Source organism: Megalopta genalis, chromosome 5 (genome assembly GCF_051020955.1).
Source record: "Megalopta genalis isolate 19385.01 chromosome 5, iyMegGena1_principal, whole genome shotgun sequence".
In the NCBI taxonomy this organism is placed as follows: Eukaryota; Metazoa; Arthropoda; class Insecta; order Hymenoptera; family Halictidae; genus Megalopta; species Megalopta genalis.
In genome coordinates, this window is record NC_135017.1 from 6,162,406 (window position 1) to 6,188,377 (window position 25,972).

General features: G+C 42.7%; 2 protein-coding genes across 3 annotated transcripts in view; both read right to left on the reverse strand.

Moving 5' to 3' along the window:
* Positions 1-3,557: 3,557 nt before the first annotated feature.
* On the reverse strand, positions 3,558-8,351 carry LOC117222646 (proliferating cell nuclear antigen). Its single transcript, XM_033474452.2, has 4 exons — positions 7,862-8,351; positions 7,114-7,279; positions 6,873-7,017; positions 3,558-5,383 (listed from the first exon to the last, which is right to left on the reverse strand). The coding sequence occupies exons 1-4, from the start codon at positions 8,080-8,082 to the stop codon at positions 5,106-5,108; spliced, it is 810 nt and encodes a 269-aa protein (XP_033330343.2). The 5' UTR covers positions 8,083-8,351; the 3' UTR covers positions 3,558-5,105.
* Positions 8,352-10,036: 1,685 nt separating this feature from the next.
* The window catches only part of Ecr (ecdysone receptor), a 54,066-nt gene continuing 38,130 nt past the window's right edge, over positions 10,037-25,972 (reverse strand). For both annotated transcript variants that reach the window (XM_076521759.1, XM_076521760.1), the window contains exon 5: positions 10,037-25,912. In XM_076521759.1, the coding sequence (XP_076377874.1) occupies positions 25,668-25,912 (245 nt within the window). In that variant the 3' untranslated portion in view covers positions 10,037-25,667. The remainder of the gene's footprint in view (positions 25,913-25,972) is intronic.

Genomic DNA, 25,972 nt, shown 5'->3' on the forward strand with positions numbered 1-25,972 from the left:
TTTAAGTGAATTCATTAACGTGGAAGTATTTTGTAGGTTAATTTATTGTGGGAACCAGATTCCAAGTCGAATTCAACTACTCGGTGTTTTTACATTGTGTTGCAATTATTTCTTTTGAGGGGGGATAATATTGTGTAGAAAATACGATATATTATTATTATTATTATTGGTATAATTTTGGGTGATCATTTATGGTGATAATTTATCGAATTTTATTCTACATTACAATATACGAATGTCCGAAGAATGCTGAGCATGCAGGGAATCCAAAGCTAAATTTTAATTTATTTTTACTTTGAAGACTATTTTAATTAAAGACTATTTTAATTTATTTTACTTTAAACACTGCGCTTTATGATACATCCATTTCCATCTTAAAGGAACTACATAATCGGTTCGAAACTTTTACAAATTAATTAACTGCTACCTCGGAGAAAATTTCGTACAGCGCCGTTTCACACAGTGGCAAAACGCTCAAACCGTTAGCCAAGCGTTACCAACCACCGGTTACAGGTCGATAACCTTAAAATTCTTGTAAATCCAATGGTGTTAAAGATCAGTTTGTTTTCTTGATTTTTCAAAACGATCTCGCGATTATATTTCAATCCAATTTTATATTCCATCTGAACGTTTTTCGTTTGGAGTCTTGTTATTTTTTCCCTGACGTCATCGTTCGAGTGTTCTTGACTTTCAAAAATGATCCCGCGATTATATTTCAGTCTAATCAACCCTGTCTTATGGGGCTAGGCACCGCAGCGACGAGATAAAAATAGAGTTACCGGCGAAATGATGGATTTACGCTCCCCAAGGGAATATACAGATCCACTCTGGGCTTTCAAGATATACATATAGGTCCATAATTGCATCGGTCACTGAGCACAGAGAGACTTAACCAACAAGGACGAAGAATTAGACAATTTAAGAGAGCAATAATCATAAGCCATCAGGCTGGCCATAGGTTACGGAAGGACAATGCTGAATCAGGCATATCGTGGGGCTTGAAATGCAGAGCGGAATATTTGGCTACAAGATATTGGATGAAGATGACAAAAAGGAATACATAATACTTGTACTATAAAATAATTAAATATATTTAATATAATATTATGCAGTAGTATAGCAATATATGTGATTATATGTATGTATATGCGATTATTTATTATTAAATCAGCTTTGCAAATCATTCGTTAATCTTCACTGTACACCCTGCATAAAAATTTCATATGGTAGACACGAGGTGTCATGCACACCAGAAAATTAAAACGGCTGTCACGGTTAAACTACATATTATTTCGGGTCCGAAAAATTAGTAAATATTCTTCAGACGTTCTAAAGTAAAGGTGAACAGCGTTTTTCTTAAAAATATCACTGTTACGTAGTAACAAAAAATCCGGAAAGTTCTCGCTTCGTGACTTGTTCAATACTTCGAACGCGGCTCGAGTCCGTCCCGACCTTCTGTCAAAGCCTCGTGCTGCGGACTCTCTCGCGGACTCTCTCTCTCTCTCTCTCTCTCTCTCTCTCTCTCTCTCTCTCGCACCGTCACCTCTCATTGGTCAGTGTTTTCTGTTAATAACTCGTAAACAAAGCCGCAGATTGCATTTTCGCAAAGGAAAAAGTTACTTCAAATGACCTCAGCTACCCCTCATTTTCGGCTGTTAAAATAATTGTGGAACACCCTGTAGAATACAGTACTAAGAACTAAAGAGACAAATCATATTTATATGAGGAATAGAAGGATTAAAGCAATTATCCTATCAAAGACAGAGGAAATATTTGAAAAAATAGCATCGAACGAACAAGAAATAACAAAAAATAAATCAGAACAAAATAGAAAAAGAAAGATGGTTACAAAAATTATAACAAGGAGGATATAATGAAAGATGGACAAAGGACATGGAATTGGAAGAGAAATTGAAATTGGAAGAAATCCAACAAACAGAACGAAAAAAGCCTTTCACGAAAACTACAATCTAAATAAAGACAACACTATAGCAATTTATACGGACGGATCAAAAATGGAAAAAGTCATTTCGAATCGAATTCGGAATAATCAGAATCTACAAAAACGAAAAAGGAAAAACGGCTTGATGGTAGAAAAAAGAATATCCATATGCAGCACGGAAGCAATAGCCACATCAAAAGCATTGAAACAAGATTACAACAACGAATTACATTGCCACTTCTGCTGTAGTCCGTTGTCCTTCCTATGATCGCAGGCCTTTGTGACCTTATTCGGCCAATAGAAAACTTATTTTTCTTCTATTGGCCGAAGACCATAGACCAATCACTGCGTAGATCTTATTGTTAGTTAAGTAAGTCGTCGTTGTAAGGAAGGGAGCCACAACGAATACCGATTTCGTTCTGACTTCCTTTCGTTATTACAAAATAATTGTAAAATGGAATAAGAACTGTAATGTGTGAAAACAAAAATACTATGAAACTCAATCAAAACGTCTTTTTATTTATAAATTTTTCTAAACCTTACATCTCAACCTTACATCTCTCCAAACACATTCCATTCCCTTTTCCCTACCCACTGTCTGAATTTCCATTGATTCTAACTACTTGCTTCTATATTAAGAGAACACGATATGCGAGGAGGTATTCGAATTTTTTTTCGTCTGGCTTGTGGTTGAGATGTACTACTTGCAAGAAAATTTTTCGAACATTTCTGCCGAAATTTCAGTAGTACGAGTCAATCACAAGCCAGGAAAAGGACTTCGGGGTACCTCCTCGCAGGTTTTCCTGATACAATTAGCAAGTAGTTTGAGTCAATAGCAAGTCAGACGAAACTATGGGAAAGGGAGAGGAAGAGAAAGTAATACATGAGCGAGAGAGTGGATAGAGCGAGAGAGTGGATAGAGCGATTTTAGGAAAGGATGACGATGGGGGAGAGAGAGAAAGAGAGAGAGAGAGAGATAGTAGAGAGAGATAGTAGAGAGAGATAGAGAGAGTAGAGAGAGAGAGAGAGTAGAGAAAGAGAGAGAGAGAGAGTAGAGAAAGAGAGAGAGAGAGAGTAGAGAAAGAGAGAGAGAGAGAGTAGAGAAAGAGAGAGAGAGAGAGTAAAGAAAGAGAGAGAGAGAGAGAGAGAGAGAGAGAGAGAGAGTACAGAAAGAGAGAGAGAGAGAGTAAAGAAAGAGAGAGAGAGAGAGAGTAGAGAAAGAGAGAGAGAGAGAGTAAAGAAAGAGAGAGAGAGAGAGTAGAGAAAGAGAGAGAGAGAGAGAGAGAGGGAAAAAGCGGAGACATGGAGAGAAATAGAGGTAAAGAGTAAAATATTTTTTATTTTTTAGGATTTCTAGGTTTTTTAAGCATTATATTGTATATTTATATATATATATTATGTACGACAGTACGGAAATGAGTGATTAGTAATAAGGCAAAACGCTCAAACTGTTCGCCAAATTACCAACAATCGAATTTGGCTAACAGTTTGAACGTTTTGCCACTGCACCAATGGGCGCTGTACGGACATCGAACAGAGCTTCATTTTTTCTCCAACAGAGGCGCCACATATGCAGAATGCAGGGTCGAGCTCCGAATATCAAAAACCCAACGACTGACATTTTACTTATGATTTTTATTAATCAAGCAGCTACTATACATCTTTAGATACTACTATTTCTGTAACAACATCTGCATAGCAGATATACGTAAATTCACATGCCCTTTCGCTTGAGCTAAGCTGTATAAAAAAAATCCTTCGCGTGAACGTATCCTAAAATCGACACAAATTTTTCTAACAATTATTATCCATGTTTTATAAACACAGACACATTTAGCATATAAGTATACATATATTGGTAAGTATTTTATTTGAAGTAACTTAACTTCCGATCTCGCCTGTTTTCTTTCCATTCACACTTCCATTCTTTACCATGTTTTAAATCTTTAAGTAGTGCGATTCAATAATAAGTCAAATGTTGAACATTTTTGCCTGCTAAGCATTTTCGAAACTTTGGCATTAACGAAGTATGGAAGAGGGACGATGTATATATATATTTTTATACGCGTCGTTTAAGGAACGATTAACGGTACTTAAATAATACTTTTAAGGTAACATATCTAAATTTTATATTTGACGCGATCATGATCAACTTTTAGCACTGCGGCATTATTCTCGTAAGGTTTATGAATTGTGACGATATTTTTGTAATAGTATAATTATATAATTTTGTATACGCAAGAAAAACAAGCTCAAGAAATTTCCGAAACATTTCGTAAATTTTCAAAATGATTGTGTGATCCTTTTACGAACCGCGTTACCCGGCTTCAAAGTAAACACTTCCTACTTTCATTTGAACAAAGTTGCATAAAAATCATCCCCCGGTGAATAAAAATTCCGACGGTTTTTGGAACGTCCGACCCATTATCGACTAGTACTACTTACAGGTTCGGAACGTGACACAAAATGGAAGTGGGAAAGAAATGAAAAGATGCGAGATCGAAAGCTGAGCTACCTTAAATAAAATACGTATCGATTATACTTGTCTATATACTTATATTCTAACACGCTAAAATATGTTCGGCGCGTATAAACGCGAGATCGTCGAAAGTGTTCATAAATTCGTGCAGAAAGATTATTAAGTAAATTCATGTCGATATTAGGTTATGATCCTATAGGATCTTTCTTCCGTATCTGAAACGAAAGCTGGAGATTTATGCTTTAAAATAGGGTACATCAGATTGGTATATAATCGGAGTTTATTTTGAAAAAGAATATTAAGAAAACACGAAGAACGCGATGATGTCAGGAAAAGTAACGCAACTTCAATGGGAAAGTTCGGACAGAATTTAAATTATGTTTCCGTGGAGCTATTTGCATGCAACTTAGCTCGAACGAAAGCTTGAAGTGTTTATTTTGAAACAGAAATATTTATAAAATGTTTTGGAAATATCTCGAATTCTTCTAACAATACGAAAACTAACGATATAAATAATCATTACGAGAATGTAAATAGAAAATCACGATCGTGTCATCCTTACTATGAACCTCGAAAGCTTGAAACCTTGAAAGCGGCAATTCTACGTCGTGCCAACATAACCATATGACATAACCAAATGACTTTTAAATGTACAATTTAAACGTGTTAGCTCAAAAGTATCTTTTAACAACTGTCTTCTAGCATCTCTTGAAAATCGTCATCCCCTTCTGTTTTCGGAGCCATATAAAATCTGAGGTATCCAAGATCGCCGATTCTATATTCGCAAACCAGAGGCCCTTCTCTCGCCATGGATAATTGCACTCGTTCATTGAGAGGCACAGAATTCACGAAATTGATAGCGTAGCACCGTGTGATTGTTAAACTCACAGGTTCGTGCTGATTGATAACAACTGCGTTTTCTTCGTTCAGCTCGGGCTTCGTTTCTGTTAACTCGTAGGCAACTGAAAAAGAATAGAATATAGTATACAAGTGAAATCGTTGTAACGTCAGTTGTATACAGGGTGACCCGTTTAAATCGAACCAATCCACAAATATCTTCGAAACCGTTGATAACGCAGAGAAATATTTCAAACGAAAGTTGAATGGTTTCAGGGGCCACGTAATCTGATGTGAATAAGATCTTTCTAGGTCGACGCGTAGAGGACATACGAAGGTCAACTTTATTTTTTTTAATGGAATCGTGTATTTTTGATCACGCTAGTGGATTCGGCTCGTCACTCTGTTCATAAATATACTTAGCCATTTATTGCGAAAAATCATTTGTTTAGAAGATATCTCAAGTTTAGTATTACGATATGAGCCGTTTATTTTGAAAGTGACTTTACCGTAATGAAAAGTGGTGATTTTTTAATGTTTATACGAAATTATTTATACTGAGAAAAATATCAGTATCCTGAGATAACAAATACAAGTAAATCTTCTCGAAAGTTAGCATCCATATTTTTAAACGTGTTAAAACGCAAACCCTTCAATAAACGGCTCATATGTCGGATGCAATACAATATTAGCGATTTTCTTAATACTATACTTAAAATATCTTCTAAACCTAAATGATTGTTCTATGAAGAGAATGACGAGCTGAATCGACTACTGCATCGGAGAATGTGTGATTCCATTTAAAAAAAATAACGTTGATCTTCGTACGTCCTCCACGCGTTCACCTAGCAAGATCTTATCAATATCAGATTAGGCGTCCTCTGAAACTGTTCAACTTTCGTTCGAAACATTCTTTAGTATCGACAACGGTTTCGAAGATATTTTTGGATTGGGTCGATTTAAACGGCTCACCCTGTAGATACAGTATATCATTACACTGCGCGATATATGTATACATCGTATTACAAATAATGCTTGCATGACCTCAGCAAGTTCACGCAGGTAAATAGATTCTAGGTCGATGCTTAATTTTAATCGGTTGTTATAAGAAAGAAAAGAAAACACAGTAGTTCACAAAAGTGTTCGTCGTTTTAAAACGCAATAGTTATTTTAAAACTGAATTAAATGACTCGAATTTTTTGTAGATGATAGTGGGACTAGACGATTGCTGAAATGCTTTTTTTTTAATTTAAAAATTAAGATAAAGCATATCTTTCCCAGATCTTTGTAACTTACATGCAAGTTGCAATAGCAAAATTAAAAAGAAAAAGCTTTTTAGCCATCGTCTCATAGACTAGTTCCTCTATCATCTAAACAAAATGCATCATCGTCGCCTATGGTTCAGTTTTGAAAAAGTTATTGCGTTTTAAAAGGTTTGCGAAAACTTTTGTGGGCCACTGTACACATATGGTGGTGAGTTCGTGTGCCGTTTGGGACAATGCGAGCAATTGGCACGCGGAAACATCGCTTGCACATTAATTGATGTAAACATTAAATTAATGTAAATAATTAATTAAATATCATTGTAATGTTTAACGAATAAAATGATTATACCGTGTCTATTATTTCCAGAGGCAGTGAACCTGATGCTATCAGGAGAAGTTGATAATGTTATCAATTTTCCGATTGCACTTAAATCCGTACAGACTTTGGCTAATTCCCGCGACGACATGCGTATGATACACAAATACGGTGCATGCTGCAACAATATCGTATGATAATAAATAGCATAACCAGAACGAACGAATTACGAAAAGAATTACATTATTTCTTGCGCGGAAAGAATGAAACATACGGGAACGTCGAGAAGTTGGTCATCCATGTTTATGATTTTTCTCTTGTACCAAACATATCTCTTTGTGATTGCTGATTGAAATACGTACAAAATGCTCTCAAGATTATCCGTCGCTTTCATGCAAAATGAATCGTCTGGGCTGGCAGCTCTAAACATGGTGCATATTCTGAAACAGAAATTTGCTTGCCTTCATTTGTCCTTTTAAGTTTAACGATTTCGATTGGGCAGGAACAAAAGGCTTGTTAGAGTCGTATGCTGTCTATTATTATTATTATTATTATTATTATCGTTAGTGTTACTATTCTTGTTGAGGATTTCCCCCGCTATAGAAACCAAAAGAATTATCATTAATATTATTATTGATATTAATACTATTATTATTAATAGTATTATTATTATTGATATTAATACTATTATTATTAATAGTATTATTACTATTGATATTAATACTATTATTATTAATAGTATTATTACTATTCATATTAATACTATTATTATTAATAGTATTATTACTATTCATATTAATACTATTATTATTAATAGTATTATTACTATTCATATTAATACTATTATTATTAATAGTATTATTACTATTCATATTAATACTATTATTATTAATAGTATTATTATTATTATTAATACTATTATTACTATTATTGTTATTAATACTATTATAATAATTAATATTATTATTCGATCGTCTATCCTAAATAATAATGGTCCTCTTGAAACTTATATTTGTTCTTACTGGCCGAGAATTACGCGTGTTGAAAAATTTCTGCGGCATTTGTATTCAGTGAAACCACCGCTTTTTAGACAAAGGTACACTAAAGTGAAGCCAGCAGCGTCCATAGCCTTGACATCTATACCCCTGGTGGTACATTCGAAAGTAACGTCGGTCAAAATGTCTTCTATTGCGAACATCACTTCCCTCAATGGTGAACACCGTACTAACATTGCTTGGAACATTTTTGCTCTAGTTCATTTGTACTCTTCACCGTTCACTCGTTCGCTACTGAGCACGTGTTCGACAGCTAACAGGTACACAACTAGAGGAACATAACGATTCGAAATTCAACCGACAAATACCGCATACTGTTATGTATAAACTTTGTTGTGATGCTCGTGGGTAGGCCGCGGCGGTTCGAAAGAAAGTTGTCCTCACGATACCGTCAATAACACATCGTACCGGATCGGGGGCACACGCAAATTCTAGGAGATTATAGCGCGATAAACGTATTACGCGCTGTACGAAATCACGGTACGTCGAGCAACGCGTGCTACAGTAGCGAACCAATGTATTCGGACAACATTTGGAGCGCAATAACTTTTTTTTTTAATTAGACGGAATGACCTCGATCGTTTTTTGATGACAGAGCGGCTAGTCTACTTTTTATCTGAGCCTATAACGAAAATTTTAAAAATGCGTTTTGCAGATTTAATGTTTAATTTTATTATTGATTTTTATTATTTTATTGTTTTATCATTTTACTATTTTATTATTTTACTATTTTATTATTTTACTATTTCACTATTTTTTTTTTACTATTTTATATTATTTTACCATTTTACCATTTTATTATTTTACTATTTTACCATTTTATTATTTTACTATTTTAGCACTTTACTATTTTACTATTTTACCATTCTACCATTTTACCACTTCACTATTTTACTATTTTATTATTTTACCATTTTACCATTTTATTATTTTACTATTTTACCATTTTACCACTTCACTATTTTACTATTTTACCATTCTACCATTTTACCACTTCACTATTTTACTATTTTACCACTTTACTATTTTACTATTTTACCATTCTACCATTTTACCACTTCACTATTTTACTATTTTATTATTTTACCATTTTACCATTTTATTATTTTACTATTTTACCATTTTACCACTCCACTATTTTACTATTTTACCATTCTACCATTTTACCACTTCACTATTTTACTATTTTACCACTTTACTATTTTACTATTTTACCATTCTACCATTTTACCACTTCACTATTTTACTATTTTATTATTTTACCATTTTACCATTTTATTATTTTACTATTTTACCATTTTACCACTTCACTATTTTACTATTTTACCACTTTACTAATTTCCTATTTTACTATTTTACTATTTTACTATTTTACTATTTTACCATTTTACCATTTTACTACTTCACTATTTTACTATTTTATTATTTTACCATTTTACTATTTTACCATTTTACCACTTTACTATTTTACTATTTTACTATTTTATTATTTTATTATTATCTTGCTTCCACCTATATTTTCTTTGTATGCATAAATAACATCGTAGTATTATTGTTTCACAACAAAAGATCGTTGATTAAAAATACAAAATAACGTACTCGTACTATTAATTGTTAATAAATCTAGAAAAACACGTGTCGCAAACATTAAATCGGTTATTTATTATTCCTAATCAACGAATTATTTTTCGTGAAACAATGTACAACTAACTTTGAAAGAGGAAACACGATTATCTCAAAACGAACGATCTATTTATTAAAAGAACAGTTTAAATTCGAAATCATGAAATTGATAATACTGAATATAAATGAGGCTGTAACTTGAGATAGTTACAACACAATCAATTAATTAGTTAATTGAAATACATACCCCATAAGTTTACTCACGCTCCGACGGTAAGCTTGGCCAACAGTTTCAGCAATTCGCCGCCACGCGGAACGGCGCTGTACGGACCTTCGTGCACGGCAGATGATTCGTGCCGGAATTAGCGTTCTACCTTATTGGAAAACCGGCAGGCATCATTCGTCGTCGACCGTTTGCCTCGGAAATCATTTCAAATTATCACGGTTTCGAATCATTTACCGCGACAGAATACACCGAGAAGTTGGAATGGAGTATCGACTGATCGAAAAACACCGACATATTTGTTGAAAGATTTATTTCTAGTATTGGAACATATCATCCATACATAGCACGGTCAATCAACCGATCTCGCTTTTGTTTCACCTGTAAAAAAGGTGGAAATAAAAGTAATATACAACAGACAAAGGGCTCTTCCTTTCTTCCTTTCTTTCACCTTCGCTCGAAACTAGGCGAAACACGTCGTTCCGAATTTTCTCTCGTTTACATTTACAAGAAAACCGAGAAATGAAACACACGGTGAGACTCTGCGTTCGCTGCACACGCGCCGCGCGAGGCGCGCGGTATTTAAAGTAATAAAAAAAAAAAAAGAAAAGAAAAACGAATCTCTCGGGCGACGATACCAGAGTCGCGCGGTAACAACGGAAAAAGGAGCGCGGGCACGCAACGATCAATAAATGGCGGCCGTCGCGCTTCCGGTGGATATTAATCGTTGAACAGTTAACAATTACGAGATAATTGAACGGGAGAACAGCTTGCAAAACGACCGCTCCGTGGAAAATATTTCTGCTCCGGACGCGAGATGCTCTCTCGTGAGAGAAAGGAAAGAAGAGAAAGGACGCGTCAGTCAATCAGAGAAAGTTTTTCCTAGTAATCGTGAATAACAATATGGCTACCAGCGGTCATCCGGTCTATGTACATACAGCGAGTGTGATCCTCGATCGTTTCTTTTTCACGGAACGATTCCGCGGAAAGCTGACCCACAAAAACGCCGTTATCTGGAAATAAACAACAATTTTCGAAGCGGCCAATGAAAACATTTTTAAACGCCGCAGGACGTATTTCTAAATGTCGAGCATTTCAAATTAATCGACGCGCGGGCCAGAGCAACCGGATCAATGAAATAAACAATTAAAATCTGCTGACCAATCGGATGTTTCGACAGAAAGAAGCTCCCGTTCTTGTTCCGCCGTCGCGATTCATTTAAAAAAAAATAGTCATCTCTTTATAATGTCTCTCCCGCCCCCTCTTCAACGCGCGCGCGCGCGCGCGCCCTTTTTCTCTCTATTACACTACAACCCTGATGCCCTTTGCATGATCGATTATATGAATTTTTATTGCGTCCACGAGGTCGGATACGTCTTTGTAGTCATATTTTTTTATCCCAGAAAAATATATATGTTTATATATATGTATGAATACACGTATATATTTATTTATATACACAACAGAGCCTCGACAGAGAAACATCTCGATTTTGCAAAGTGGACCCCAAAATGCGTAACGAAAAATCAAGCGTTTTCGCGAACGAATCGATCCGAGAAGATTGTAAATGAATTCAGAAAAACGAAAAGAAAAGAAAAGAAAAGAAAATTTCAAACAGTTTGAAAACTTCGTTATTCGATCTATGGAAATCGATGATCAAAATTGTTTACGATTTGCAGCGATAAAACGAACGTTGCTCGGTCCGCGCGTCCTCGATTCGCGAAGATCATAGACCACATGGATCCAGAATCTGGATCTACCGGACGGCGCTAGTGGATCCTCTTTCCGGCCGATCCTGCAACAATGCGCGGTTAAACGAAAGAAGGAAAATAGAACAGGAGGTACAATGTACAAAGCTAATTTACAAAGGTGTCGTTCGGTTACCCTCTGTATACTCCACGGCACGTTTCTTCGTCCCTGCGATAGTATTTACACAAATATACTGCCCGTTCACACGTTCAAGAGAGAGACACCGTCGCCATGAACTTCAACGCGGCAACTTCTCATTCGGTTTTCACGTCCGTCGATCATAAAATTGCGTCGGATGGCAAATTAAATTGCGCCCGACGTAACCTCAAAGTCGGATCACATTTAGGAAATCTTCCAACGTGAGTAATTGTTATATTATATATCGCGTGTCAGCTTCGAGTGGAGCTCGTAACGGCGTGAGTGGAAAATTTGGGCGAACCTAGAATTTAAGGTTACGTTTCTCCAATTTTTTTTAACAAATTTCTATCCGCTTCGGCCAATAATCGGACAAATTCTGCTCGAGGTTGTCTGCGACGGACATTAATCGTTGCCCGCTTGAAAATCGTTTAAGACTGCGACGGGGTCTGTCTGCAAAGTGAACAGACAATAAATACTCTGTTTGAACTCTATGTTTCCGCATCTCATCTTCGTCTGTCTCTCTCTCCCTGCCACGCGCGCATCACACGCACTCTTTGTCTGTTTCTCACGTAATTGTAGTTGTAACAGAATTGTCGCGTTTCGAGCCCGCCGGCTCCCTCCTCTCGGCCGTGCGACACGCGCGAATCGCCGCCATCTTGACCGACCCTAACCTCTCGCGACGCTCGAGACCTCGTACAGAGCGCGCAACATTTTTCTGCTAAGACAAAAGACGATTCTAAAACAAGTGGGCGATTTAAAAATCGTTCAAAACTTCACCGTTTCGAGCGATAAAAACATTCGAATTATTCGACTATGTACAGGGTGTCCGTGAAACAAGGACGCTCGGTAAAAGAAAATCCTGCGTAAAAATGACAAAATAAAATTGTTAAAATTCATTGCTCGTTAGAATATACCTTTTAAAACAAGCCGCCGACATTTTTCGATAAAAACCGATGCTAAAAGTACATTTACTGATTGACATCGATAAAAAGCTTTCCCGCAAGGACGCTTCGTACGAGGACCGAGCGCGTACAAGATGGCGCCGCGCCTAAGATGCCGGAGGGAGCCGGTGAATCCCGAAGGCCACAAACTATCCGATCGCTATAATAATTTCATACTGTGTCGCTCCCCGATTCTTGCTCGCTCCCGTGCTCGCCTGGTACTGTAGCAATTACCGAAAATTTTTGTCACCCTCTCCACCTTTCGCAACCGCCCTCCTCTTCCCCAGCCCTCCCCTTCTCCCGCTGCTTAATCGAAAGGCTTGGAACACCGTGTAAGAAAAATAAATTCTCTCCTCCGTTCGATCGTGTTAGCAGAATAAACTTTGAACGTCTCTCAGATTTTCAGGAAAATAAATACTCTCAACGTATCCCCTTTCTCTCGCCTCTGTCCCCGTTCAGAGGTTTTTGTTGTTCCTCCCCCTTTCGCCGGATAAGCATTCCGAGTCTCGAATCCGAAAACCGAACGGAAAAAAAGAAACGTATCCTCGAATCGAAACAGAAAAAGCACAGAGGACACAGAGACGGACCAACGAAATTGCACGAAAAAAGAAAACATCGGCGACGCGCGCGCCCTCTGCCTCCTCCGGGCAGCCTCGAATCGAAAACTCAAGAGAGAGAGGTTATATGTTCACCTCGGAAGTAACCGAAAAGACAGTTTTGTTTTTCAATGAAACGTTGTCGCGTTCGAATCGTCGACGCGCGCCCGTCGAACGGAAAATTGCGAAAAGTCGACGCATTCGACCGCGGCGCGAACGGTCCCCCTCGCGCCACCCCCTTCCCCTAACCCCCGATTATTATATTTGTCGCCCGGTCTCTCCGCAAAAATACACATCGATTTTTTTTTTCATTAAAAGACAAATACATATTCTCTCGTCCGGTTCCGCTAACTTCCGGTTCACTCGACTGTACACAATCAGGACTCGTCTCTCTCTATCTTTCGCTCTCGCGTCTCTCTGGTTCGCAATCTCACCCACTCTCTCGCACCCATATCTCTCTCTCTCTCTCTCTCTCTCTCTATCGTCTTTATCGTTCACGTTCTCGCCGCCACGAGCCCGACGAACCGAATCGTCGTCGCCGTCGGCAATTAAAATTATTGTACAGTATCTTTAATTAGTAGTCGTTAGAATACAATATTTGTTGATGTATAATATGGCTCCTCGCATGTGCCCGGATGCGGGAAACACGTGGTTTACCTAGGCACGCGTGAACACTAGGGGAGAGGGGGAAACCCTCGCGCGAAATTACCCAGGGCTCTTTCTTTCCGCGGGATTTCCCTCGAATCCGCGGGAAACCCCCCACCACCACCACGCTGCGCCCGAGAATGCCCCGGGAATCGCGGCTCGTTTTTCCCCCGTACAGGCCGTTTCAAACGGAAGGTACCGGTGAAAATGTTAGCGAAACACGGATCAACGGTTAACGCGGTTGCGAATTATACAGACTTTCAAATTGTTTATATATTATATATATATATACACACACGGAACCAGTGTCCTCGTAACATTTTTCGTTGTCGAGACTCCGCGGCCCTCCATTGAAACACGCTGTATATTAGCACGTCGACGCTCGACGGGGGGTTCCCCGGACGTCGCAGTCGATCGGTTGTCGTTTCTCGGCTAGGGAATCTAGGGACTTTCGAATTAGACGGGGTCGTTGGATCGACGGTTCGGCTGACTAGACGCTCTCGATTTAAAGCTTGAACATTGCGGGTGTCGACGATGCATGCGCATTTCTCCGAGCTCGAAGCGTCGATCAAGTTTCGAATTTCCTAGGGAATTTTGGGGAACTCTGGTTCCTGGTTTCCGCGCGGCTCGCGCTCGACCATATCTTTCACGCCGCCGATCTCTCGCGCGGCGAACGTTGTCTCGGGGCAATTTTTTCGTCGACTGCGACACACTATTCGCGCGTGCCTAACGAATATCTACGTCATGTTTAACTTCTATTAAACGCACACGGGCGAATTAAAGACGAACCGCACCGCCGCATTGCTAACCTTGCGAAACAAAAATCCCTGCACCTGCTGCGCGATCAAGCTGTGTTCTCATTTTCTTTTTTTTTTATTCTTCCGCATTCTTCTCTCCCCCGCATTTCGGGCGGAGTGCACACCGAGTCTTTCTCTCTCTCTTTTTCTACTTCTCTCGCTCTTTCTCTCACTCTCTCTCGCTCGCTCGCTCGCTCGCTCTCTATCTCGCAAGCCCACACGCAAGCACACGTACGCAAACACACACAAAACACATTCTCACTCGCAGTTCTCGTTCGAACGCGACCACTAAAATTTGTTTGTACATACAAAGGTATCCGTTGCCAATTTCGAAATTGGCGCGCCAGCGTGCGCGCACGCGCTTTCGTGTTCCAGTGTATATTATAATAATATAAGACGCCTCTCTCTGAGCAGAGTGTTGGGAATCATTTAAAAACGCGTGTCGGCGTTCCATCTCCGATCAACGAAAATGTATCGGAAAGCGAGCCAGCAGAACAAACGAATAGAATTTAATAATTCTCATAATTTTTCTATTCAATAATTTAATAATTTCGTAATTTAATAATTTAATAATTTAATAATTTGGTAATTTCGTAATTTTGTAAATAAACTTCCGAGAGCCTACGAACTAAGCGGAATCCATCCGCGACGCGATCCCTACGAGCACCAAAAAAATGGGAATTCGCGTTTTGCTTTCGACGAATAAAACTTTCAAATTTCGAAATATAATCACGTGAGGGAAATTCAACGAACCTACGCTACAACTATCAGAAATCACAAGCAGCATTATCCATCTCTGCGAAGTTTAATTTAGCTTCACCGACCCCCTCCCCCCATTTTCGCGGCCAACTTTCTCGAGAAGCAAATCCCCTAGAAATTTCCCTAGATCTTCCGCCTGCATCCTCGCTGTAGGCGCAGCGATTTCTGTTGGTGATCTGTGTAAAGGGTTTCCCAAAATTTGCGCAAAATTTGAATTCCGTGCAATTTGTGCGGTAAAATGTTGCCAACGGAAAAAGAAGCGCGACAGCTGAGAATTCAAGGTTATTAAAAATGGAGCGCCACACGAAAGAACGACGCGTTTGCATTGTTGAGCAATGTTTTCAAAATAACGAGTCGTCTTCTGATCGCGTAGTTTCCCGTTCTGGTGATCAGAATCGACCGCCCAGACGATTTAACGCCGTTGTTTTCTTTCTCTGGGGTTTTTCGAAGTCTAAACCAATAATTTTGTAATTCAATAATTTTGTAATTCAATAATTTTGTAAAATTCACCCGATATGCTGTTCCATACACAACCCCTATATCGTATACTTTACATTAATCGATAAAAAATTTACCATTTTTAATCATAAACCTTTTCCATCAAAATTACTTCTCGCATGAATTTTGGGACACCCTCTATTATCAAAAATTCGCTTATGCTTTCTAGCCTAGCTCTTTCCCGAGGAAACCAAAGTTGCCTTGCGAATATATAAGACGAAGCATAATCTCTCGTTTCCCCTGTGCGACCACGGTTTAGGTTAGGTCGGTTCTCGATCCGGAGAGCGGGGATGACCTTGAGCGGGCAACAGAACGCGTTCGCGCCACAGGGACGCGCGGAGTTCCGTCGAACTCGCGGAAACAACGCGAGCATGGAAACACGATCCCAACCCGATTCCCATCACTGTACGCGAAATACCGTGTACGTGTATACGTGTGAGTGTGGAAGTGTGCAACCTAGCGGATATACAATACATATATTGTATATATATAAAACGCTCCAAATAGAAATAATACGTTCGCCAATCGTCGATCGAACGAGGAGGCGTGGATCCTCCCTCGATCTCGCCTCGTTTTTTATAACGCGCGTTTCTGCAGTTCTCGTATTCTTTTGACCGTTTTCCTTCTCTCTCTCTCCCTCCCTCTTTTTTTTGGTTTTTCTTTTCTCGTTTTCTTTTTTTTCGTTTTTCGCCTAAAACGTACAACAATAATAATTCAGTCTAATACATTCCGAGAGCACCAATTCGTTATAGTTTTTTTCCATTCCAATACGGCCGACTGCGTGGCCCTGGAGCATCGTACGTTTCAAAAAAATGTTCCGAAATCACGCGCGCGCGCCCAGCAAACAAAATACCGGAAAAACGCTATACGCCGCGCGGTTTCCGTTTCTTCCCTCCTCCGATCCTCCCTAACCCCTCGACGATTATTCTCCGCTTCCTGCGCCGAATTCACGTTCAACCATAATTTCGAGATATTTTACAATTATTATGTATATAGTATAGTTACACGTGAGTAGACTCTAAGAAAAAGATACTAGCCGCGCGCGTCTGTTCCGCGCGTGTTCTTCGAACATGGCGCACGCCTCTCGCGTGCCGTCGTGTGCCTGTCGTTGGTCGAACACGAGTACAGTTTTTTTTTTTTGCGTAGCTGTATTTTTTATCTTTACTTTTAGTCGTCCCTTAAAGGTACTGTATAGTTTCGAACTATACGAGGGCGCTCGTTGTCGTTCGATCGAACGACGAAAAACTAACTATAGTTTTACAATTATTCTTCGATGGACGACGATCGAACCTGTACAGATGTGTGTCCAAGCGTAGAGACAAGCGTCGACTATATATATATACATACATATATATATATATACATATATATATCGTCCGACCAGGCGAATTATGGTTGTCAGAATTCACGCTTGTGATTCGTTCAGCGAAGTTTATTGTGTCTCGATCGAGCCGTCGAAGAACGTTTTTAAGCATAGAAAAATTTTGTACCATGAGTCGAGGACTATGAAATCGTAGACCGCGGTTGTTCGGCGCGGCGAACGATTTTCGAGCTCGCCGCGCGGAACGACCGTGTATCGTTGCAACTTTGCCTACGATTCCTCGATGCCGTGAGATACTTCGCGACGAGAACCGTTCGATAAAAAAAAAAAAAAGAAAAAACACCATGCACCGTTCCGTCGCGACTACGCTCTTCCGCAGTCGTCGACGACGATTCCCTGGTAAACGAACAACGATCTCTCCGGGACGTTCCTCGCTACGCACGAACGCCTCGAATAAAAGCTATTGATCTGTCGATGAGCACTCGTGTGCCGCAACTATACTTCTCTCGTCGAACGACCAACGACCGTGTACAGTGTGTCGCCTACAATTTCGCCAGGTGTTCTTCTTCTTGTCCGTGTATCTGCGTGCGTAACCCGTGTGTTGGTTGCAAGTACAAACGTGAGAGTTTTAAGTATTAGTAGTAGTAGTAATAGCAGCAGTAATAGTAGCAATAATGGTAATAATAGTAGTTAATAGTAGTAGTAGTAATAGTAGTAGTAGTAGTAAGTCGACCGGGTGCACATCCGACGAGGGCAGGTCCTACGTTGACGAGCAACTACGATTTCCGCGGTTACTGCACGACGCTGCAACGTCGCGCGCTATGACGTCACGCTTCGCCCCACTTTCCTAGCCGCTCCCCACTCCGCCGCCCTAGCGCTACAGTTCGGTCTTTAGATCGGGCGACGATCTTTCTCGATCGGCGCGCATCGTCCGAGAACCTCGGCTAAAAGCTCTTTTGTTGTTGTTAGTATCGGCAGCCCCGAAAATTTTATTAGTCGACCGCTACACGCTATTTTATTGTTTGTTATTAGTCGGTTAGTCGAATGATTTACCTTTTATCTTCGGTGAACGAATCGATCACGATGACGGCGACGTGTTTCGCATTCGTTTGGCGCTCGATGTGCCGGCCGTCTCCTTCACGGACGGTCTCTAGGGACTTTCTCGAACGTCCTGGGGGACGTTCACGCGAACCGAACGAGAGAGCAGCGGTGCATCGCGAACGAAACGATCGCGTCGCGACGATGGGAAATCGAAAATTTCGAATTCGATGAAAGAAAAAAGATTCGTCGGGGACGCGGCAGGCCGACCAGATGTACGTTTAAAATTGTCAGGGCTCCTTACAAATTTCGGTTCCCGTTGCGAAAAACGCTACGGAATATTCGAGACGGCCGCGTTCAATCCGCGCGTCGCGCGCACCCACCTTCCCCCCTCCCTAAAAAACAAACAAAAAAATAACATACCAACTACCATAACAAAGTATAATCATTTAACTTTATTTATAATAATCTTCAGCTGATTAGCTCCCTCCGTTCGGGCTTTCTCGTAGCTTTTTCGTTTATCCTTTTTCTCTTCCGCAGCTTCGAATAAATTAAAAATGGCTCCCTCCTTGTATCTCGCAATTTAACAACAAGAACCTTTCTCTCTCTCGCTTTCACTCGTTCATTCTTTCTCTCTCTCTCTCTCTTTCGCTTGCTCGCTCTCTTACGTTCTTTCTCTCTCGCTCGGGGTCGAACAAGTCGCCACCAATAAGAAAATACCGTATATCTCAACCGTCTCTCCGCCGGTGAATTACGAACGCGAGCCGAATAAATCGTTTCACCGTCTCGCTTTTACGCGCAACCAAGATATCGGGGTGTCGCGCGCACGGTATTGCCCGTCGGCCGTCTCCCAACGGCGACCGTCGCCCGGGGTCCGGCGCGTGTTTCCGTTCCGTTTCTTTCCCTCTGTTCACAGCGGACCCGGGACACACCTGAACACCTCGCGCAGACAACGAGAACTCGAGGTCCGCTAATTGACAGCTCCTGGAAATCTAAGTCGTGAAATTGGGGGCCCTAATCGGGCCCCGAGCCCGGCCCAGGAGCGTGCGTAGCGGACAATCTTTCTGCAGCGTCCGAGAGGGCCCCCTATCGCACCCGTTGACGATGAAATAATTTTGTGAATCCACCGGGAGGGTAGATCAAGTTCGCGATTGATATACGATTTTCCAATAAATCTGATTTGAAGAAAAACAATTTTTTAGGATCTGAAATCGACGATTCCAGATCAGGGAGACGGTTCAGCGGAGCCGGAAATAATAGATAAATATTATCATTAACATGAACAATGTTAATGTCACGGCTCGACGGTTCCAACTGAAAAAGCCCGGGCGCCTCGGCGAACTGACTACGGCCCTGGCAGCGGCACCATAGGAATTCCCGCGCGGAGCGTCGCCTCGGGTGTCGCGCGAGGTGTTCGTGTCCGGCGAAAAGAGTTTCACGAGTTGGCTAGCGCGCCGTCGAACCGCAGGGGACACCTGCGATCGTTCTCGAAGGTGTTATATTCACGATCCCGTTTTCCCGTGGCCGTTAAAACCGGGCCGATCCGGCCCCGAACACGGTGGTAAACATTCGCGAGAAGCCATCTCCGAATTCGACGCGGGTTCTTGTCAACAATGTTACCATGCGTCAGCCTCACGGCCGTAAACAGGGCGCGTCTCCCGACGATTTCACGGAATAATTTCCGATAGAAACGGAGCCAGGAGAAACTTTTGGCGGCACCGTTCGAACGGTGCGACGATTACCAAAGAAAAGAAATAACGAGAAGCCGGGAGGCGGCGGACTCGCGAACATTCGGCCCCTATTTACACATACATATCTTCGAGTCTAATCTTATGTACATATAGGCGAAAGAGATACCTAGGAGAAACGGACAGATCAGGGTATACCCGGGCGGGGACAAACAGAGAAGAGAGATTGCAGCACGATGCACACGCGTATGTGGGTACATTAACTGCGAGCGTGTGTACGTTTCTCTGTATGCGTTCGTTTGTGTGTGTGTAACACGGTGTATGTTACGCGGATCGGATTCGGTGCGCGACATGTCCACTGCTTGTGTACGGTGTGTGCGTGCGTGCGTGTGTGTTCGTTTGTTTGTTTGTTTGTTTGCTTACATGGCTGTGTAGTACGTGTGACCCGACACATGTATTGAGAAAAGGAGTATTATTAGTTTTGTCACCTTAAAAAACACAGAAACTCGAGAGTCTACGCTTGGCAGTATCATGAACAAATCGCTCGCTCGTCCTCGTCAAACGGCAATACGAAATCGAGCGGGCGGCGGCGCGTGTGTGTGTATAATAATAATAATCATAATCATAATAATGACAATAATAATATATGTATACACATATATATATGTACCGTATATACATAGATATATATTTTTTCCGTGCTTTTATTATTATTATATCTTTTTTTGTTATATCTTTCTTTCTTTCTTTTTCAAATCGATTTTCTCCTCCGAACGCGCGCGCGTGGTTAAACAGTGTGTGCATCATGCGTATGCGTGTGTCTGTATGTGTTTCCGCGTGTGTGTGTCACTTTGTCAACTATGTAATATACATATACATAGATATATACATACATATATGTACATACACACATACATATACATAGATATATATATATATATATACATATATATATACAGATGCATATATTAAAATCGCTTCTCGCTCGAGCCACGAGGGAAAAAAACGACTAACGACATTTAGACAATGAGAAGATCGACGTCGACGGTTAACGCCCTTGGCAGTGATCGTAGAATTGCATGTTATCCTTGTTTTATTTCTCGTGTGCTTGTCATCTGGCAACAGTGTCTCTGTCCTCCGAGTGCCTCGTGTCCGTGTGTCTCGCTGTACGTATGCACGTGTGCATGCGTGTGGGTCTCTCGACAGCATCCCCCCACCCTCGGTACCGTCCCATCACCAGAATCGCTCTCTCTTGCGCTCCTTGTCACTCTCGCTATCACGCTCTTGCCCGAGTATGACCGGTTTCCGATTTGAAGGATGCGGTTCACCTTGATTCCCGAGCGCGTCGTCCCCTTCCCTCCCCGCGGTCTCGCGCCGCTGGCGATATCTCGATAGAGACCGTCCGCCGTCGCGCGGGAATCCCAGGGCACGACGGGGGAGGCCAGAAACGCGGCTGTTCGAGGGGCCCGGTCAACCCTCCCCGAGCCTTAGAGTCTGAAAGAGAAGAAACGCGAGAGGTACGACGCTGACGACCTGCCGTCGACGGTCCGTGACGCGATACAGAGAGGCGAAGCGGCGTCTTTCTTCCCTCCGGGAGGGGTGGGGGCGTTTAATAGTACTCGCGTTTCGCCCTGTCGCCGGCCCCGGCGCGCCGACCCACGTCCCCCATTTTCCCCCGGAAAGCGTTTATTGCACGATCGTAATGTAGATCCGGCGCCCTCGATCGGCGACCACCCCCTCCGCCCCCGAACAGGCTAGAGGACTTTACCTAGCGCCCTTAATTGGGCGGGTGGGGCTGATGTTTTCAGCCCACGTGGTTTCTCTAGGTGAGTTCGGTTAAAATTTCTTGCAAATGCGGACAGAGAGACTACTCTGGCCTGTTCGGGCGCCGGCGAGGGGGGCGGATCTGTACGAAACAACGCGGTCGGGTGCGCGCCGGGCCGCCGACAAGAACAACTGCGCCGCGGTTATTATTACGTGTCCTAGACAATGATTTTACACGTGGGGGGCGAGTCGAAAAGGAAGTCTCGAGAGCAGACGACTTTGCGAGAGCGGTGTGGTTCTCGCACGCTTAAACGTTTAATCGTTAAGAATTATAGTTGTCGAAACGAACGCGACCCTTCGGTGGTCGTCGACCGGCGACCGATGCCTGTTCGTCGCAGGTCGACGAGGCACGGCTACTTTAGAGACGTATAATAATAGGCGATATCGTCGCGATGTGCTGTGTCTTTAAGAAACTCCATCTTCTATGCAACATTCACTTTTCATTCTCTCTTTCTCTATCACTCTCTCTCTCTCTCTCTCACTCGCTCTCTCTGTCTCTCTCTCTTTCTCTCGCACACAAACACGCGTTCTTTCGCAAAAAACGGCGATGCATGAAAGCACTCAGTATGGTGGATGCGCGAGTGTGTGGTATAACAATGCGGAGTACAGGTGCGTGCAAGTGTTTCGGTGTCCCCGTACGGTCCCCCCTGTCTCGTCGCGCCGACGAGCCCGGGTAATCTCCCCGCTGGATCCTCCAGGTTCGTTCGCTCTCTCTCTAGACCAAGTCGATTCTTCGGTCTGCAATCTCTGGGAGCCCCCGATCTTCGTTCGATTTCTCGCCTCGTGCTCCGGAGGACATATAGCGAGGGCTATCAAGGCTCCAGGTGATCAAGAAGCCGTATCCAAAGTTTGGGGCGAATCGCTGCATCCGTTTCCGAGTTCGAAGCTTCGTCTCGCTAGCTCTCGGACCCCCAGATGTTAGCTCCCTGGTGGCGCAACGGTCGGGACTCCTCAGCGGCGACTCGAGACAACGTCCGCGCTTCCAAGAGTATCTACGTAAAAACGTGTCGATGGTAGATGGCGGTGACGGTTCCTCTCTCTTTCTCTCTCTCTCTATTTCTCTCCTGATCCTCTTTCGATTCAGCTGTTTGTCCACGGTGTTTGGTGCACACTCTGCGGTCTGGCAGTGTCCGCCTTGCGGCGTTTTACCTAGTGTACACGGGGCCTGTTAATCGTTCTCCGTTTCGTAATCGCCGGAGCCAGGCCGTTCCCGAGGCATCTTAGGTGCTTGACGATGATTGTATTTTTTTGTCTCCCCGTTGATCTTTCGCAGAGACCCGTGTGTCCGGTCTTGAACGCGAGGATGACGCTGCTCCTCTCGGGAATTGAAACGCGGCTTACACTTTGTTTTTGTTTTTCTTTTTTTTTCGTGCCGCGAATAGCGTGCCTAGTTCGACGCCTCTACGGATAGATTTGCAATAGTAAATGCGCCTGGTCGCCTTAGGCGAATCTAGCCGTTTTTTACTCCCCCCCTCCCCGCCGTTCTACTATACGTGTGGAACTCTGTCGCTGTCATTCCGCTCCGCGTGTGAATCGCATTTTATAGCAAAATAAATCGGCCCCAGCGCCGTGCGCAACCCCCACCCCCCTCCGGTTCTGTGTCCAATCATCCGTTTCGGATTCGCGCGTATCGAACGTTTGCGATTGGTATCTCTACTACGGAATACAACTGCGTACGATCAGTTAATAGCATAGAGTTACAGTGTTACAACATCGAGAATCTTAGTGTACATGTAACTGTGGTGGCGGATGCGTGTTCTTTAGACTATGTTTCGCGCGGTGTTTTTGTACATGTTCGACGGTGTTCGCGCGGGTTCCGCCGTCTCTCTCGCCAAAAGCCGGTCGGTCGTCCGCTTCGGTAGATGCGCGCGCGCGCGCGATCGCGTCGTGTAAACGTGGTGTGTCGCTGTCGTGTGTAACGTTTTTGTCGTTCTCAGTTTTGTTGTCTTTTCCACTGAAGCCTGTCTCAAGGAGCAGAACCTACGCCCACGTCTGATGATCTCGACCACTCTCAGCCTCTCCAGACTATATTTTTTATACGCCACCGGGTTTCCGATCCTGGAATCCACCGACGAATCCCCCAACCCTGTTCCGCGTTTCTCCGTACTAAGATCTTCCTGCTACCTTCTCGTCCTCTAAACGATTCATTCTCTCTTTCTCGCACACGCTTTCTCGCTATCTTTCTTTCTTTCTTTCTCTTTCTCTCGTTCTTTCTCTTTCTCTCGTTCTCGCTCTCTTTCTTTCTCTTTCTCTCTCTCGCTTCCCGCGCGCAGATTAACGATATTTAAACTCGACTCTGTTGATTTCCTATTTTCCTCTGCACATTTTTTTGTTATCTTTTTATTAAAAAATTAAAACGGACGGTTAAATTTCATGGTTTCGTTTTGTCGGTGAGCCGATGTCCGCTGCTGAAGGCACAAGGCTTTGCACTTGAACTCGGTCACCTAGCCTAGCTTCGCTGACTTACTACGAACCTACTACCAAACTAGCCTCGCTTACTTACGTTTTTACTTACTTCCTACGGTTCTACGTTATTCTCTCTTTCTCTCTCTTTCTTTCTTTCTTTTTTCATCTTACTCTCTTTCTTTCTCTCTCTCTCTCTCGCACACAGTTTCACAAACTGCCACGTATGCCACACCACCACACGTTCAGCCGATTCGCGAAAAAGAAGGAAATTCCGGACGCGCGCAAATGCCAAAGCCTCGTCTCCGGGAAACTCTGTGTAGTCGCTGCCTTCGATCTAATCGCATCTCAACTACTAATCGTTCTAGCAAACTTCTCTCTCTCTCTCCCTTTCACTCGCTCTCGCTCTCTCTTTCTCTCTCTAGCCATCCGTTTCCCCTGCTCGTATAAACAATGTACATGCTAGCAATATATTATTATGCTATGTGTGTGATATAGACTCTATGGTATCCATTATGTATAATCGTATCGTTTTGTTATCATCTTCTTCTTTTTGTCTGTTACGCCTCTCGCGAGAATCCAACGGGCGCCCGCTGCTCAACAGCCGGCCCTGTCCTATCCCCTCCTCGGCACGGCTACAGTGCGATCTTCCTCCCTATCGTCTCTCCCTCCACCCTCTCCCGCTTCTCGCGACCTAATTGCACGCATACGGTACCACACTCATACTCTTTCGCTCCTACTCTCTTTCTCTCTCGCTTTCTCTCTTTCTCTCTCTATCTGTTTCCCTGTGTCCTTAGATTCGTAGTTGCTGTAACCATCGTCGTACAACACGCCTGCCTTAACCGTACCTTATACATTATACATTAGACATTTACATATCGATTCCGGGAGTAGCCAGGTAGAGGATATAGTAATAACATAACTGTAGGTAGCTCCTTATTACAGTCTCTGTACTGTCTCTACGTATCACAGCCTGGGTGCCTCGCCACTGCCTTTTCCCTTTATATCCTTGTTTTCTCGTCCCGTGATCCTCTCGGAGCTCGTGTTCCCCCTCCGCCCCGGGTCTCCGGCTGTCTATGGGGCTCGTCCAGGCGCCACACGGGGCTTCCCCCTTCGCCAAGAGAGACTCGGCTTACATCGTCTTACTCGTCTCCTTCGTCCGAATCACCATCGTCATCAACCGAATCACCATCGTCATCATCCGAATCATCGTCGTCATTATCCGACTATCTTCATCCTGGACCACAGAGCGCAGGTCGACTCGCGACGCTGAGGCAGTGGCATGCTGGTGCACTAGTACAAGTGTGTGTTATATCCGTGTGTGGTTGTGTTCATCTTCTTCTTATTTCTTCTTCTTCCTTCTTCTCCTCCTCCTCTTCGTCTCCGTCTTCCTTCTTCTTCTTCCTCGCTGCGCTCCAGCGTCGTCGTCGTCGTCGTCGTCGTCGTAGTCGTTCGACGTCGTGCGGACTGTTTGAAAAACACTGTGTTTTAGCCGATCGGCGCGGGCGCCGGTGACCGGCTACGGGGGAACTAGGGTGTCACGTCCCAGATCTCGGCGAGGAAAACTGGCAGCTTCTTGTTCTTAAACTTCAGACTGAAGCACATCTCGCTGTTCTGGTTGCCGAGGGTCCGCAGCTCTGTCAGCACCGACAACAGCTTCGCGAAGATCGTGCCCGACTTCGGCCTGCGACGGTTGTCCACGTACGCCTTCAACGCCTCCAGGTAGATCTCCTGGATCTTCTCCACTTTCCAGCCCTCGAGGAGGTTCGGTCTCTCTGTAACATGACCAACGCGGCGAATTATATGCTTCGTTCATTTTGCTTCCAAGTTGTCTT